Source organism: Pistacia vera, unplaced genomic scaffold (genome assembly GCF_008641045.1).
Source record: "Pistacia vera cultivar Batoury unplaced genomic scaffold, PisVer_v2 Contig5, whole genome shotgun sequence".
NCBI lineage: Eukaryota > Viridiplantae > Streptophyta > Magnoliopsida > Sapindales > Anacardiaceae > Pistacia > Pistacia vera.
The window spans coordinates 27,501-44,024 of record NW_022196334.1 but is presented as its reverse complement, the minus strand read 5'-3'; the positions used below and the strand labels follow the sequence as shown (position 1 = coordinate 44,024).

Sequence of the window (16,524 nt, the reverse complement as noted above, 5' to 3'; positions counted from 1 at the left end):
TCTCAAATTCGGTTGACTTTGCCTTAGCCTTTGCTCGAGCGGTCTCGCTCGCCTTGATTTTTTTGAGGAACTCCCTTTCCTTGACCTCGACCTCTTTTTTCACCCACTTAAGCTCGACCTGCTTTCACTCTTTCTCCTTTTCTACCAACTCAGCCCTAGCCAAGGTGTCCTCTTTCAACTTCTCTGCCTCTTGCCATCCTATATGAGTACCCTCTAATGTGGGGTAACTCTCGTCGAAGAGAAGCTTTGTCACCACGCAAGCCTGAAAAGAAAGAAAGTTAGTAGAGAATAAAGAGAGAAGTCCATAAGAAAGGAAATAGGGCGAACTATTAATACCTTAGTCACATAGTTGCATGCCCAAACAAGCTGCTCATGAAGGGACGTATCTTTGAGCCTTGCATAAATCTGCGGCGTGACGGCCTCCTTGGCCGCCGAGGCTCCAACATCGATATGCTCGAGGAGCCTATCAATCATCACGTCAAGCACAACCTGAGCTCCTCGTTTGCCTTCTCTTTACCTGCTTGTAGAGGCAAGCTTGATCTGCTTCCCACGAGAATGACGGTCTCACTTGCAGGAATGGATTTCTTTTTGGCCAAGTCCTTGGCCGTAGCTATCCTCAAGCTACCAACTTGCCCGACAACTTTCTTGCCTGAGCTATCCTACTGCTCGATAACCTTTTGCTTTCCCAAGCCCCCCTATGGCTCGGTTGACTTCTTCTTGTTTAAGCCTTTATATTGCTCAAGTATCTTCTTCTTCCCCAAGTATCCAACTAGCTTAGGGGTTTTCTTTGTCAGGCCCTTTGGGGGCTCGGGGGCACCCTTCTCCCCAACTACCTTGGAGACAATCGCAAGCTTCTTGTCAATTGCCCCCCCAGGCTCGCCACCATTACGCTTAAGGACCAGGCGCAAGGCACCTTGTCCGAGCGCCTTGGTAGTATCAGCGAGCTGTTTCTTCGCTAGAGCAATCAGTGGTTTCTTGGTAGCCCCAGGTGCTGGTGCCTTCTTCTTTAGGCCTTTGAGTTTTTTGGCCTACATATCTACAAAAGAAGAACCAAATGGTGATCAACCTAACAAAGCAAGGACAAAAACAGCGAGCTATTAAGCACTTAACTTTTTCAAAAATGATATTGAATTTAGCTTCGTTGGTGTAAAAGCCATACGCTCTCAACTGAGAAAGCATGATAAGCTCAATAACATTGCGCTTATTGTCGAGAAGATGGTTGAAACGCTGAAGCCACTCTAAGCTTGTTTCAGGAAGGAAGCTCTGCTTGACGTTTAATGCAAAACAAAGAGAATTAGTTATTTCGCTTGTCAATCTTGGAAACACTTTTTATACGCACGAAGATCGGGGTCTTACTAGCTTCCGAGGCAAAAACGCCGGCTACCCCAACCTCATAAAAGAAATACTGAGAGTCTTGATGTAGAAATTTTCTTTGGGATGTCGATCAACCCGTTCAAATGTACTTTCCTCCCCTTAGAAAGGTAGTACAGTTGGTTCTAAATCTTTTTCAACCTATACAAGTGGACGAGCTCCTCTACAGATAGCTAATCCAACTCAGCTATTTGGTACGCTATATACATGCCTACAATAATTATATATGAGTTCGCCGACAACTGAAAGGGAACGATGACAAACCGCACCTCAGAAGGGTATCAAAGACCGCCACGCAGCCAATGGGGGGATTTTTTCGGGAGAAGCCCCCTAGAACCCTTAAGGGAAGTTGAGGCGCATAAACCTTGGTCATGCGCTTGACATCTTCGACCCCAATCGAGGAACGTGGTTCCTTTCAGGGCCTATGAATTGGAGACTTCCTTGGAAGAAGAATCTCCCCAGAAGCATGGTCAGAAGAGCTTGCTGCATTGGGGTCCGAGCTCTGTACAATGAAGTCCTTGAAAAACTCTGGGATTTATCCCCGAAAACCTCTAGGATTATGTCCCCAAGAACTGTCGAGCTTGTCAGAGAGTCAAACATGTAGTCTATACTATGACTGCTTGATGAAGGCATGGTAATAGCTCGTCTTTAGGTACCTGAAACAAAAGTGAACAAGTGTCAGAGCTCGAAAATTTGGCGACCTTTCCACATTTTGCTTTCATTTCAGGCACCCAGGGTAGCTTGCGTCGGACAACAAACACAAATGAGCTACCAGGATTCTGACGACTGCCTCCATAAACCCTCTTTAAACCCAAAACTGACGGAGACACTTAAAAACCCTAAAAATCTTAATGTGGCCACGACAATGGCCAATCTCAACAACAAAAGACGTAAAAATAATCAAAGGAGGAAAATGAAGCCTTACCGAAGTGTGAAAAGGGAAGATACTTGCCGGAAAAATGCCATGAAGTCGAAAGAATAGTGACGGAGCAAAACCTAAGAAGGACTAAATTTTTTTGCAAAGTGTGTAGGTTTTTGACAAAGTTGCCCGCTTTTATAGTGATGTGCATGGGAGATGAAGGGGTGGGATTCGACTATAACCGTCAATCTATAGTGAATCTCAGCCCTTCATTCGTCAACAATCTTAGCCATTAGATGTGGCCACATGTCAATCATCCATGAAGGTCGATCAACTATCAGACTATTGCAATCATAACCTTTGCCGCACGTTGCTTCGACTTCGAGCGTGGATAGCTATAGTCGCCCACGCGCGACAAAAATTAACTGCCAAAAGCTGCTGCATTTAATGCGACATGATCTCGTGGAAATTACACACATGCCCTTCATTTCAAATTACAAGTTTGTTAAGAATATCACAATAGAGAAAAGTTCAAGTGTTGATTACGTCGACCGAAGATGAGTCCGACTCATGAAGCTCGATCAAATCTTTCTTTAGTGCACAACCCTCGAAGTCCGAACTTGACGTCAAATTGAGGATTTAGTCTTCGACGCTCAAAACGAGCACCGAACATTAGGGGGCAGATGTTGTGTGTGATTTTTCCATCAAGCTAGGAGAAGTTAGAGGTCAACGAGGTTATAGCCCGACCTAGAATCAGCTCGGCTCAAATGATTGTCTGACCCAGCATAAGCTTGTCAAGATATAGCTCAACCCAACATAAGTTAGGCGCCACCAATCTCGATAGTTGTTCAAACAGCTCACAGATAACCTAAAATCCCAGACATCTTGAAAGGGATCAGATCGATAGCAATCTTGGCGCAATCTTAGCGCTCAATCGCTAGAATATTGGAGTTGCATTTCAATCTTAATTGTAATCCCTTTATTTTCGCAATTTCCTTTGTACAAAATCTGTATATAAACCCCTTCCAACGATGAGAAAATGGGTTAGCAAATTGTTCTAGGAATACTATTGTAAGCTCTTACAGCAAATACAAAAATAGTGGACGTAGGCTCAAGATTAAAACTTGTCAAACCGCTTTAAAACTCTCTTGCGTTATTTATTTTACTGCACTTTGCATTCATACATTGCTAGTTATCTTTAATCACGTGCATATCAATTCCGATTTCGTCAAGGTCAATCAAATCACTCTAGTTGGTGCAAATCTTGTATCAACAAATATAATTTGAAATCTCATTTGACAACAAAATGTGATAAAAATATATTTAAGCTTGATTTATTCGAAGAGTTGGAATAAACTATATTATAAATGGAATGAAATAATTGTGTAAGAAAACAATCAAGGATTAAGTTTCTTTTAAACTATATTATAAATGATTGAAAAAAGCAAAAAATAAATCACATATGGCATATTGGTCCAAAAATAAACTTGAAAATGCATGTTTGATTAACAACACAATAAAAATAATAATATAAAATTTATTACTTGCACAACTGATAAAACTAATCCAAATATGCCATTGTTTGTTTGTTTGTTTTTTTTTTTTTTTTTTTTTTTGACAATTCTGTATTAAAAATCTTGATTTATAGCATTTTTTTTTTTAAATGAGAAAAGAGAAAAATATAAAAGAAAAGAAAGATAAATACTTTTTTTTTTCAAATATTAATTTTAATCAGAAAAATGAAAATCTTTCTCTTTCTAGCAACTCTTTCCTTTATTTTCTCAATTTGGATTCTAATATAAGAGTTAATGAATGTTGATTGTAGGGGTGGAAAAAAAAACCGAAAACCGGACCGAAAATTCAGTTTTTTTCGGTTTCGGTTTGCCACATTTTGTAAACCGAATATTCGGTTCGGTTTCGATTTTGGTTTTTGGAAATAACAAAAACGGTTAATCGAACCGGATTTTTAAACCGGTTTAATGAATAAAAAAATAATTTTATATTTTTCAATTTAAAAAAAAATTATCCTAGGTCTTCACTAATGTGCATTTTCCAAAATTCAATTTAAAAAAAAAAAAATTTTATATTTTGAGCATTTTTTAAAAATTTATCCCTAGGTCTTCCCTAATGTAATTTTAAATTATTAATACTTGATGTACATTCAAATTATATGAATTTAAATTATTCAATTACAATAAATATAAATTTAATTCAAGTTAAAAAAACCTGGAAAAAAAAATGGGCCAAAGTGGAGGGTTTGACCGAATTGGGCCGAACAAATGCAGCCCATTATAATTAACCGGTTAACTGAACCGAATTTTCGATTCGGTTTTAAACCGGTTTATAACTGAAACTGGACTGGTTTCGGTTTAATTTTTTTTTTAAAACCAAAAACCAGTTTGGTTGAAGATACCGACCTGTTTTTTCCACCCCTAGTTGATTGCATGAATTTAAAGCCAAAAAAAGATGAAAATGGTAAGTTTAAAACATAAACGAATGCGTTCTAAGTTTCTGATGTACGTTAAAAGGATTATTATAGAAGATCCCATGTGCTTCAACAAATACATAAAGCCCCCGTTTATTTCGAAAATTAGGCATAATCCCTATTCCGTTAAAGTCCGTTTAAAAAATTATGTTAGTTATAAAATGACATTTTTACTCTTCAATCCAAATGTAATTCGAATTTTCTCAATTTTATCTTTATTCAAATTAAATGAATTAAATGTCATAAGATTATTTTAATCTAAAATAAAATTAATGATGGTTTATTTCCATCCAAACAAACTTTCCTCCTATTCAGTTCCATCAATCTTCAACCAATTTTTTCCACCGATCTTTATCCAATTTTCTTCCCATAGATCTTTAAAATACAAACAGAAAATTATCCATAAACTTATCTTTTTCCAAGCAAAATTTTACCATCTAAAAAAAATTAATAATCCAACTTTAATTTAAATCTACTACAACTCAATTCAAATCATTATGAATATACGAAGTGTTTGTTGTCTTAGGTTATAAGGGGTTTTAGTTAAAGTAACAATCCAGTCATAAAAACCAATGACTTGCCAATTATACTTTTATTGAAACTCTAAACTATGCTAACTTGATGGTCTAATTAAAACATGTCAGACTATACTAGACGATGTTAGATTTGATAGTTTGGCATATTATGGCTGTTTTTGTCCTTGTTATTTTTAATCAAGGGCAATTAGATTAAGTTATGTGATTCTATAACTAAATCTTTTACTTAAAAAACAAACTTTTAACAATTTGGGAATTAAAGTTAGCAAGGTTGATTATATGTGTACATATTTCTTATTTTAATTAGTTTAGATTGTTGAAAATAGGTGTCCACTGAATGTGGAATGATTTATATATTTTAATTGAATTAGGTATGGTATGTGATTTTATGTAGTTTGATTGATTTTTATTAATTTCTCCATTCGGGATTTTTACTTTATTGTTGATTAATTTGGGTTTTAATTCTTATTAATTGAGAAAATAATGAATACTGAGGGTAAAAAGGTATTTACAAGGTCAAAGCTGGTCAAAGGACAATTTAATGGACCAAAACTAATGTTGGGTGCTAAGTTGTTAGTTTCCGAAACAGGGAGTGGCAAATGAAATTCGATAAAGTCAGGGTGAAAAAATTTGTTCAACTACTCTACAATTCACTGCTGGTAACAAGAAGTTGTTGCGTTGATTAAGAATAATATATACACAAGAAACACCTTGTACTTCATACATTGCGTGCTGCCAGATTAATAATTTTGGTATCTGCAACTGCTATACATCATCCGACTCTGGCCTTACTGGAAATTCCAAATGCCGAAACAGTGGCATCCATTCTATATCATCTTCTGAATATAAAGGGATGAACCAGTACTTCTTGTTCTTCCCAAAAACCTGATGCATATGCTTATTGATCAAAATACTATTTTGAGACGAATAATGTTAGTCTTACTCCTCCTTCTTACTCCTTTTTGTTACTCACTCATGTTAATCTCCCTTCTTACTCCCTTCTCTCTCTTTTTACACCCACCTACCATATGAGTGAATAAGAGAAATGAATAAGAAGGGGGAGTAAGGCTAGCATTACTCTTTTGAGACATATCCTTCAGAATTTAGTTCATGCCAACCTATAACTAGATCACTCAAGTGTAGACAATATGGTGATCTACATCCATATGCTTACTTGGAGGCATAGTGAGGCTTCAAAGGTGATGTGATAGTGCAAGGAAAATACTAGCGCGAAGAATTTGACAATGAGCAAGATACTGGAATAGTGGAATGCAATGATTTGATGACGTTCAATTAATGAAAGGAAGCACAAAATTTACTAATAATCATATACTTAATAGGGTGGAAAAAAGAGAGTAAGCGCAAGACATGGGGATCAACAAGCAAAACTTTGAGGAAGCATAAAACCGAACACAAGGTTGGAGGTCTTAGACTTTTATATTAAATAACCTTAATCATGATGGATACGAAAGCAAGTTTAGGAATTTTTTAACAAAAACATTAAGTAGAAATATGTCTAAATTCAATCCTGACATGGGGTAGTTTATATTCTTTGAAGAAGTGAAATTGATTCATACCAAAGATGACCGGAAGGGACTAAATAATGTAATTTTCTGCTGCAGCAGCAATAGGGTAATTATAATTTTTAATTTCAGGTCTTTTCTAAGGCAAGCTATCTCATAAAACAGATATAGTATCTTGAAAGCCACATGGATCCACATACAAATACAGAAGAGATAGAGAAGCAAACAATTGAAAAAGAAGAAAAGAATAACCTGTTCAAAGTTTATCTTCCAACCAAGGTCATACGGCGATTTAGGTGTACTTTTCTTTTCAAATGCCTTTTAAGCAATCAAGAAGGCTTTGTGAGACATAAACTGGTTTGAAGTCTTCGTTAATTAATTGATAAACAAAATAAATAATAAATGACAAAAAGCATTACCTCGATAGTAGTGGTATTGCCTGCCACCAATGATATGTGCATGATCAGAAAGCCCAGAAGACTCAATGCAAATGCTAAGTTCAAAACTTCAAAGCATGAACAACAATAATTTATTATGAAGGTAAGGATAAAAACAAAATATCAGATGCAAGAACAAATAATCATGTTTGTAAAACTTACCAAATGTGATAAGAACAGCTGCAATGGTTCCTGGTGTTCCAGGTATCTCATCATCAGTAAACAATGCAATAAAAATCGGCAATGACGATACAGTGACAAGAGTTGTCTCGAGAAATGTGTAAAACTGTATAAAAGTTCAGCACCAAAGATGTCCCTAGTCTTTTTCCTTTTTTATTTTATTTTATTCTATTTTCATTAGCACTCAGTCATGTCATCCATAAAGTCAATTGGTGGTTAGTTTCTTTTAAAAAAAGATTGTATGTTCAAGCATACGAACCACCATCAACAAACATAATAATCTTTTCAATAGACAAGATAAACTGCCACTAGAAGACACTGGGAAAGAATATAACTGTCTTCTAATGTCCACAAAAACCCTGGACAAAGCACAACAATCAATTATACAATCAGTTGCAAAAATAGGGAGAATCTAATAAACTTATGTTCGAGCACCAATTCGTTTTTTCCTTTTAACAACATAAGCTTCATTACATGCATGTTTAACCATAATACCTTGCAACGACATATTCCTTGAGATTTTAAAACATCTGATATCATATAGTATTCTTCACCCCAATCCTAGAACTGTAAGTTCTACACAACGAAAACTTGAGACACCAACCAGCCGGATAGGATTGACAGATATTGAGAGCAGACTAAGCACTCAGAGATTGCGAAAGAGATTACATAGTATCTTAAATTGGCATAGCTTCCTGTGGTAAACAGACTCATAAGAAGCTACATCCAAGTCAAAAAACAAATCTCGTCACTCAATTCCAAAGTTCTACCACCTGAAGGTTGGAACATATGAGAGCAGTAATAAATCTTCGTCTTCATCATGACTTTCATGCACAGCAAAAACAATGAAGGTTTGATAAGGATTCAAAATTTAATCATAAAAGCTCCATCTTGAGAATAAGAAACTCTCCACTAATGGTTTATAATGCTATCAAGCATTCTTCAGGCAAATTTTTCCCATTAGACAACATAAATAAGGAGTATCCCAGGGAAAGATTGGGAATATCATAGATGATACTATTAGGTAGTACACTAGTTTTTCTTCATGGATGTTTTTCACAAAGAGATATTATTCTACATGTGGACATCATATCAGAAAATGATGTCAAAATAAAGGCTTTATATTGACAAGCAAACTTTTCTTATAAACTTTTCCATCTTTCGCTATTCTATACAGTGAGACGCAACAAACATATCTGGGCTGTTAAAGTAGTATAATCTGTGAGGTATATAGCAAATTAAATAGAGATTGCAGCTAAATTTCAACATATTATTCAAGCCTTACATTTCCAACATCTATGATTGTAACAATTCTAATAAATATGGTCGATATTTGACTCTGGACTTCAACCTCACACAACAAAGGAGTGTAATGAGGTGAAGGTAGATATAAGGTTCAAATCCTACCTTGCATTATACATGCACATACACATGTGTGAGTGTGTAATCTACAACTGATATGCTGTGCTGACAAAACGAGGAATCAGCCTTCAACAACAATCAAATCACAAAAGCAATAACTATGGGAAAAAAGAAAACAGGACAAAAGGACAACAATGAGACAGTGTCTACTGAAATTATTAATTTCCATAACATAGTAGCATATATACTACACTAGTCAAGCTTCAATCAAATGAGTCCATTAGCTAAAAGATATGAATCCACTTGTTTTACAGTTAACGTACCAAGAAAAGAAGGAAATACTTGTAGTTGAATGCCCCAACACAATTAACAACCCATACACAGTGATGGTCCATTTTCAATATACACCTACCGCCTAGAAGCAAAAACAAATTAAGTTTACTTCCTGTAGTAAAATAAGAAAACAGCAAAGATATAAGATTAGGGTCTTAAGTCAAGAACTCACAAACTGAACAGTGATGGCAACGAGGAGGCTTAAATTGATTACATTTTTGACAGAACCGAATTCCTCGATTTTTTGGTTCACTAGGTGCAGCTGATGGGTTTTTATGCAAATCTACATGATGGGAATGCAAAATGTCATATTTACCCTCCTTAATGTTTGGTCTTTTATAGGTATTTGTTGCCTAAATGTACTCATTATTATTCTATTTTGATTTAGGATGCAAATGGAGGCGTTAATTGCAAAACGGAACTAATTAAATGAATTCGGACAGTTTCGATGTTGTTTTGTAATCTGGACGTAACTCTCTCATCCGAGCTCTGATCGAGATGATTCAAAATGCTGTTGAACGCTAAGAAATATATCTACAACTTTTATGTTTTGAGTTTTGAGAGATACTCATTGCATCAAGGTTGTAATCGAGCTTGAATTTGATGCATCTGCACTAAACGTCCTGGAGCATTCTGCCTTGTCCTGCAAATCAATTGGGCAGGTTATTATTGGAAGATTTGAGGACATGTGGCACGCAAGTTACAGCTCAGAATCACCACTTTCCTATTTTATTTTAGGACTTTATCTTATTTTTAATTAATTAGAATCAAATTAGGATTAATGTTATTTTAGGATATTAGAATATTTCTTTTAGGAGATTGAGTGGGATTCAAACACTTGAATCTGGATTTTTGCTAAGGGGATCAGATTAGGGTTTTTGAGGGGGACCATGCCTCTCTCTTCTCTTCTCTGGAATTTTTCTTTCTTTTTGAGTTTTTGATTATGGCTATGAGCGGCTAAAGCTTTTGTAACTTGGTCGAAGGAAACGGAGGCCTCGGAATCAATAAACTGTGAGATCTACTATATTTTTCTTAGTGTTCAATTTTCGTGTTTGAGTATTGGATGGTTTTCTGCGCCTAATTTTATGATTGTTTCGTTTAATTACTAGGGAGGCCTACTAGTTTGTTAATTGTTGCAATCTACTGCTAAGTTAAGTTAGATATCAAATCCGTAATTGTTTGATCCCTCTAACTTGTGAAGCAATTAGGGTTAATAATTCGCTGCGTCAGGAATTAGTAATCTTAAGAAGAACATTCAACTAAATTAAATACAACCGCTTATGTTTGTGTTGTTTAGCTTCATCGATTTCTCTAATTCATAAGACTGCCACTAGATTAAATCTTGAGTGCTTGTCTAGGGTTGTTTAGTGGTAAGATTAATTAAGATCGCTTGTTTCTTGATTAATTACAATTAATGAGAGATAGGAAAATAGTTCCAATGGTGAATATTCAGGCGTAGATTGATTTAATTTTGCATCAATGATCAGTTGTAAGATTCCGATGACGGATGTTGTCTGAGACCAAGTTTTGTTATTTTTGATTTTGATTTGAATTGTTTTTTATTTTTGCTAAGACTGTTTTCTGTTTAACTCAAAACCCCCCAACCTTGTTCACATCATCGAAAATTCGGCTAGACACTCTTCGTGGGATCGACCCTTGCTTACCCTATTTACAGTTTAGTAGTTAGTTTAGGAAGGTTTTTAATCTTGGTTGCCTACGACAGCACACCACTACACAAAAATTTTCTGGTCCCAGTAGTGGATTTATGTCACCTTTCTCCTCATCCAGCATGGGTATCCATTTTGGCAGAACACCCCCTGGATCAGTTATTACAACAGAAAAATAGCTCCACAACAGGATTGCCAACTGAACAACCAAATTTAAAACATTAATATTTAATCCTAAAGTTGTTTTATAAGAATTTAATATTTATTTGAAAAGATCTTTGATGATCACCACCCTCATTATCTTGAAGTGGAGATATCCTCTAAAGTCCTACATTGCAATTATTTGACACTTAAATAATTATTGAAAACAAAAAGAACCATTAACCACAAACAGTAATCAATTTAAAACTTTTCCAAAAGAGGAAATATCATTTTGCCATCTAGATTAAAATTGAAAGTCAACCGAACTCTACCTCAACTGAGTGATTAAACTTCACATCAACTCCATTGTACAGCTATTCTCATTAAAATCAAGAAAATAACAAAAATTACTCAACCCCATGTGGGTGATGAAAGGCAATAACAAAATCAAAAATAATTTTCCTCCGTTTCCAAGATAAATAATCACCATCTCCTCTCAATCAATACATATCTTGATTCCAAATCATCCACTTTTAAAATCTAAATGCAACAAATTTCAAGGACTATATATATATATATATATATAAGCAATTATCTTGAGTTGCCAGCAAATTGAAATAAGAGCATATAAAAACAATCTCAGCTAAATAAGAAATCCTTGATTCAACTTGAATTTCTAAAAATTTCACAAGACAAAAAAAAAAAATCATAAAAATATTGCCTCTCTATTCTCTAGTTATCCTAATAACCAAATTGATGTTCTCATACAAAGAACAAAACTATAAGAGGAAAAAGGCTTACCAATGAATGAAACAACAAAAAAACTACAAAGCGGTGATCGAATCAGGAATCCCATTAAAGAGAGCTGGGCCATATTTGACTACAACAACGGAATAAAACATCAATATCATGACAGAACCCAGGGCACCTAGTATTGAGCAATACTTGAAGGGTTCCGTGCCATATTAAAGTATCAATTTTGCTTTAAAGGAAAAAAAAAAAAAAAAGAAAAAAAAGAAAAAAAAAAGAAAAATTGATCTTAAGATGATTGTTGGATGGACTGACGAACTAAAAATATTTAATGATATAATCGTGTGTATTTCGCTGAAAAACTGGAATTCCATCAAATGGAGTTTAGCTTTGATGTAATCCCAGAAAGGTTCATTTCTTATGTTGACGAGTGATTTTTCTCCAAGATGGAAATATGCAAAACTTGTAAAAACAAAATTTTGAATGGCCACGTGGAATCAGCCCAAACTGACTTTGTGGCGTGGGCTGGTAACATAAATTTAGTCAGAAGCCCAACCCCCACCTGAATGCAATGGTAACGGTATAGTGGTATTATTTTTAATTTTTTCTTTCTTAACCCTTTTAACTTTTCATTTACTTAATCATGATTAATAAACAACATATTTTCAAAAATAAATCCTTCTTGAATTTTTTTTCTTTTCTTTTATTTGTTTATTTAAAAAATGAATGAAATTTTACTCAAATATACTTGTGATTTATAAAAGGTTATGAAATCCCATAAAAACAAACAAGACAAAGGTTGGAAAAAATATTTCTTATGCAAAATCATAATAAGAAATATTCTTTCTAATTTGTTTTTATAGGTTTTCCATAAAAATTTATAAATAATGAGTTTTTAAGAAAGAAAAGAAGTTAAAAAAGATTAGGAAATCAAAGAAATTAAAAAAAAAAAAAAAAAGGTAGTTTTTTGGAATAAATAAAAATTGTTTTTTTCTAATTGATTTTGGGGCTTAGATAGACTTTGGGTGGGGCTTAATAACACTACTATTTAACTTTAGAGAAACGGTTTTGAGGCCCCATTCAATTTATTAGCATCCCCCTTATTCATATTTTAAATTTTCTTTTTAAAATCCCACTTAATATCGAAAAAACCCTTTTATAATTAAAAGGTTATTATTTTTTCTTTATTTCCATATTATAGTATAGGCTTTCATAAAATTACTAGAAAAATTGATCTTATTTTTACGTTTGATAGAAAAAAAAAAAATCATTTTCATGATTTAATCCAATAATTATATTTTCTATCCTAAAATAAGATGAGAATAAAATTTAATTGAACTATAATTTAAATCTCTAGCAAATTAATAAATAGAAAATATACATTTATTATTCTAAAGTACGAAAGTATCAAATCCAATATTATTATTTCAATTTTTAATCCTACATATATTAAGATTTTAAAGTAGATTCTTAGTAAATATAAAAAGTATTTTTAGATCTTATAAAACATAGAAAATATAAAGATAGTGTAAAAATGTAAAATTGTAAAACTCATTAATTACAAATTTGAAATTTAACATGAACATCCTTCTAATAATTTTAAAAAGGGGAGTATAATTGTATAAGTTAAAATGAAAATGGGTGTATTAATTATAAGGATAGTAATTAAAACATATCAAAATATGTAGTATCCTTTATACTAGTTGATTACAGCTAAAACTTATCAAAATTGAAACAAATAAAAATAAATGGGGGCTATTGAAAAATACGTAGGGGTCTAAAATCACTTCCGTAATTTTATTTTATATAAAATATCACCATTCCATAACCTTACTGCTTCAAACCCTTTTTTTTTTACAGAAATGATAAAGCCATCGAAGGTAGTGCACCGATTTTATACACCGAATAACGTAACAAAATCCTGACCATCTATTAATATTTAGTTAAAATTAATCAATAGTCAGGATTTTACCACGTCATTCGGTGCATGAATTCGGTGCACTACTTCGGTGACTGTAGCATTACTCTTTTTTTTATTCATCTCAATCACTTGAATTACAGAAGGGAAGAAATAGACCAAGCTCAAAACAAAGTGAAGAATAGCAAAGCAGGAGAACATTTGAATAGCAACAAAGGCAAAATTTAATATGGTTAAGTACAAGTTAGTCCCTCTAATTTTGGTCTTTCAAGAACATATTTATTTTTATTAGTAAGAATATACTCAAACTTGATATGTGTTAGGGGGCTCATATAATGTTTTATTGTTTGGAGGGGGGTGGTATCAACAGAAAGATTGATCACCTTGTAGATTATTGAGAATGTTTAAGAAATGTGTTTGATTGGTTCGAATAAATTGGTAAATAATATGTTTGATTGGGAGGATAAATGAGTGGGTATATCATATAGATTACTAAATTGCCCTCGTTTTTAAATATTACTTTTATTATTATTTTTTGAATAATTTTTTAACCCCCTACATTTGAAATTTTGCCAAAACACCCCAGCTATATAAAACTGTAATTTGTAGCAAAATCATCACCATCCACCCCAAGCCACTATCGGCAATTAGCCACCATCGTCGACAGTCGACTAAATGGAGCATGACTAGCCGTATATGGCCGACCATGTGTTAGCAAAGCCATTTTCCGACCATGGATCACAAATCCATGGCCATTTCATGGCCAAAGATATGGCCGTGAAATGGCCACAAGTATGGCTGTGAAATGGCCAGATCAAATGTGGCTATGAAATGGTGTCAGTGAAATGGCCAGATCGGATGTGGCAGTGAAACGACCAGCTTTAGCTGTTTCCGGCACCAAAAAAGGCCTTACCAACGCATGACCGGCTAGATCTCATCGGTCATGCACCATTTGACGATTGACGCCAGTAGCCGGCAGTGGTGAGTAATGGCTAGCAGTGGTCTTTGGTGGCTAGAGGTATTTCGTTAACTTTTAAACTTTTTTGTGGCTAGGGTGTTTTACCTAAATTCTCAAATGTAAGAGGGTTAGATAATTGTTATTTGGTAGACATTTGAGGGCAATTGTGTCCGAAATGGTATTCAATTAAGGGTAAAATAGGTATAAAAATCAGATTACCTGGTAATTTTTTAATAACAGCATTGGGGGAGGGTATTAGATTACCCTCTACATTACTAACTGTAAACACTATTTGCAATAAAAGATACTCGTAATATTTTATCACTTGCAAATAAAAAACTGGAATCTTGCAAAATAAATGAAGATTACCCCTGTTATCTTATATACCCTCGATCCAAACGCACTAGTGCAAAATTAACAAGTGGAGAACATATATGCCTTTTCAATAATAAAACCAAATATCACAATAAAAAATTAATAGAAGTAACTCAATTAAATTAAATTAATTTTTTTTTTTTCATGGTTGAAATACATGTATCCACCTTAGGTTTAGCCTATCGATGCTCATACCCTTGCTTTGAAAAACTATAATGTTTCATCCTCCATTTATGTCTGTCAACCAAATTTCGAGTTTGACTGCTTTTGACTAGTAAAATGTTAAGGGAGTGTTTGTTTTATTATTTTGGGTAGGATTTTTGAAAAAGTTGAGTTCGGTGGTTATTATGAGGAAGGATTTGGAAATGAACCAAAACACTCCCTAGGTTTGTTAATTTAGCTAAACACCCTTCAATTAAACATTGAAAATGAACAAAAACACCCCCACCGACCCATTAAATGCTGTCAGCCACCAACATTGCCGGAGGGTGGCTGACAATCGCCATAATGGCATACGCCCAGTTGGATCTGGCTGATCATACGTCGATATGGCATTTTTCGGCCAGATCTAGCTGTTGACGGCCAGATCTGGCCATGTTTGGTCGTCAACGATGGCCACGTTGACGATCAGGGTAGATCTTTGGCCATAGATATGGCCTTTTTTTGGCTAGATCAACATTGGATTTATCCTAATCTGATTCTGATTAATTGAAAATAAAATAAAGTCCTAAAATAAAATAGGAAAGTGGTGTGTCCAGCTATAACTTGCGTGCAATAGGTCTTCAAATCTTCCAATAGTAACTTGCCTAATTGACTTGCATGATAGGGCAGAATGTTCCAGAACGTCAGCAGTGTAGGTACGTCAACTTCAAGCCCGATTACAACCTTGATTCAGCGAGTATCTCTCCAAACTCAAAAATAAAAGTTGTAGATATATTTCTTAGGGTTCCACATCATTTTGAATCATCTCAATCGGAGATCGGATGAGAGAGTTATTCCCAGATTACGAGGCGATGTTGAAACTGTCCGAATTCACCTAATTAGTTCCGTTTTGCATTTAATGCCTCCATTTGCATCCTAAAGCAAAATAGAATAATAATGAGTACATTTAGGCAACAAAGAAGTATAAAACACTAGACATTAAGGGGGGTAAATATGACATTTTGTATTCTCATCAAATTCCCCTACACTTAGCTTTTGCACATCCTCGGGCAAACTAATTCAAACAAACACTACACTCAAGTCATATCAAGAACACGATCATGATGCATAAGCAACAATATTTAATCCATGAATATAAATACCTAACTTAGGAAGCAACAAAATAAAATAAAGTAGAGTTAATGACATTCATCTCTCTTCATCATTTTCCACAATTACTCTCAATCAGTCAATGCAAATAGGGAAACTAATCACAACCAATTCATGTACAACTCACCTCTCAACTTTTTCCTCAATTGTTTCTCTTTACTACTACAAACCGGGTAGCAAACTAGGGATATTTTTTTTTCTGTTTTGAAAAAGAATGAGTGCATTTTATGCTCCATCTCATTTCATGGTTGTATTTATGAGTGAGTGCGTTTTACGCTCCATCTCGACCCATCACATACCTTTTTTTTTTTTATTTTT

At 34.3% G+C, this 16,524-nt stretch overlaps 1 protein-coding gene across 1 annotated transcript in view; it reads right to left on the bottom strand.

Annotated features, from left to right (window-relative positions):
- Positions 1-695: 695 nt before the first annotated feature.
- LOC116105470 (probable protein S-acyltransferase 14) overlaps positions 696-16,524 on the bottom strand; it is a 42,387-nt gene continuing 26,558 nt past the window's right edge. The window contains 12 exon segments of the mRNA XM_031391892.1: positions 696-1,028; positions 1,111-1,263; positions 2,028-2,174; positions 6,023-6,136; positions 7,027-7,092; positions 7,194-7,279; positions 7,374-7,497; positions 9,077-9,168; positions 9,259-9,348; positions 10,808-10,952; positions 11,696-11,721; positions 11,724-11,838. Coding sequence (XP_031247752.1) covers positions 696-1,028; positions 1,111-1,263; positions 2,028-2,174; positions 6,023-6,136; positions 7,027-7,092; positions 7,194-7,279; positions 7,374-7,497; positions 9,077-9,168; positions 9,259-9,348; positions 10,808-10,952; positions 11,696-11,721; positions 11,724-11,838 — 1,491 coding nt within the window.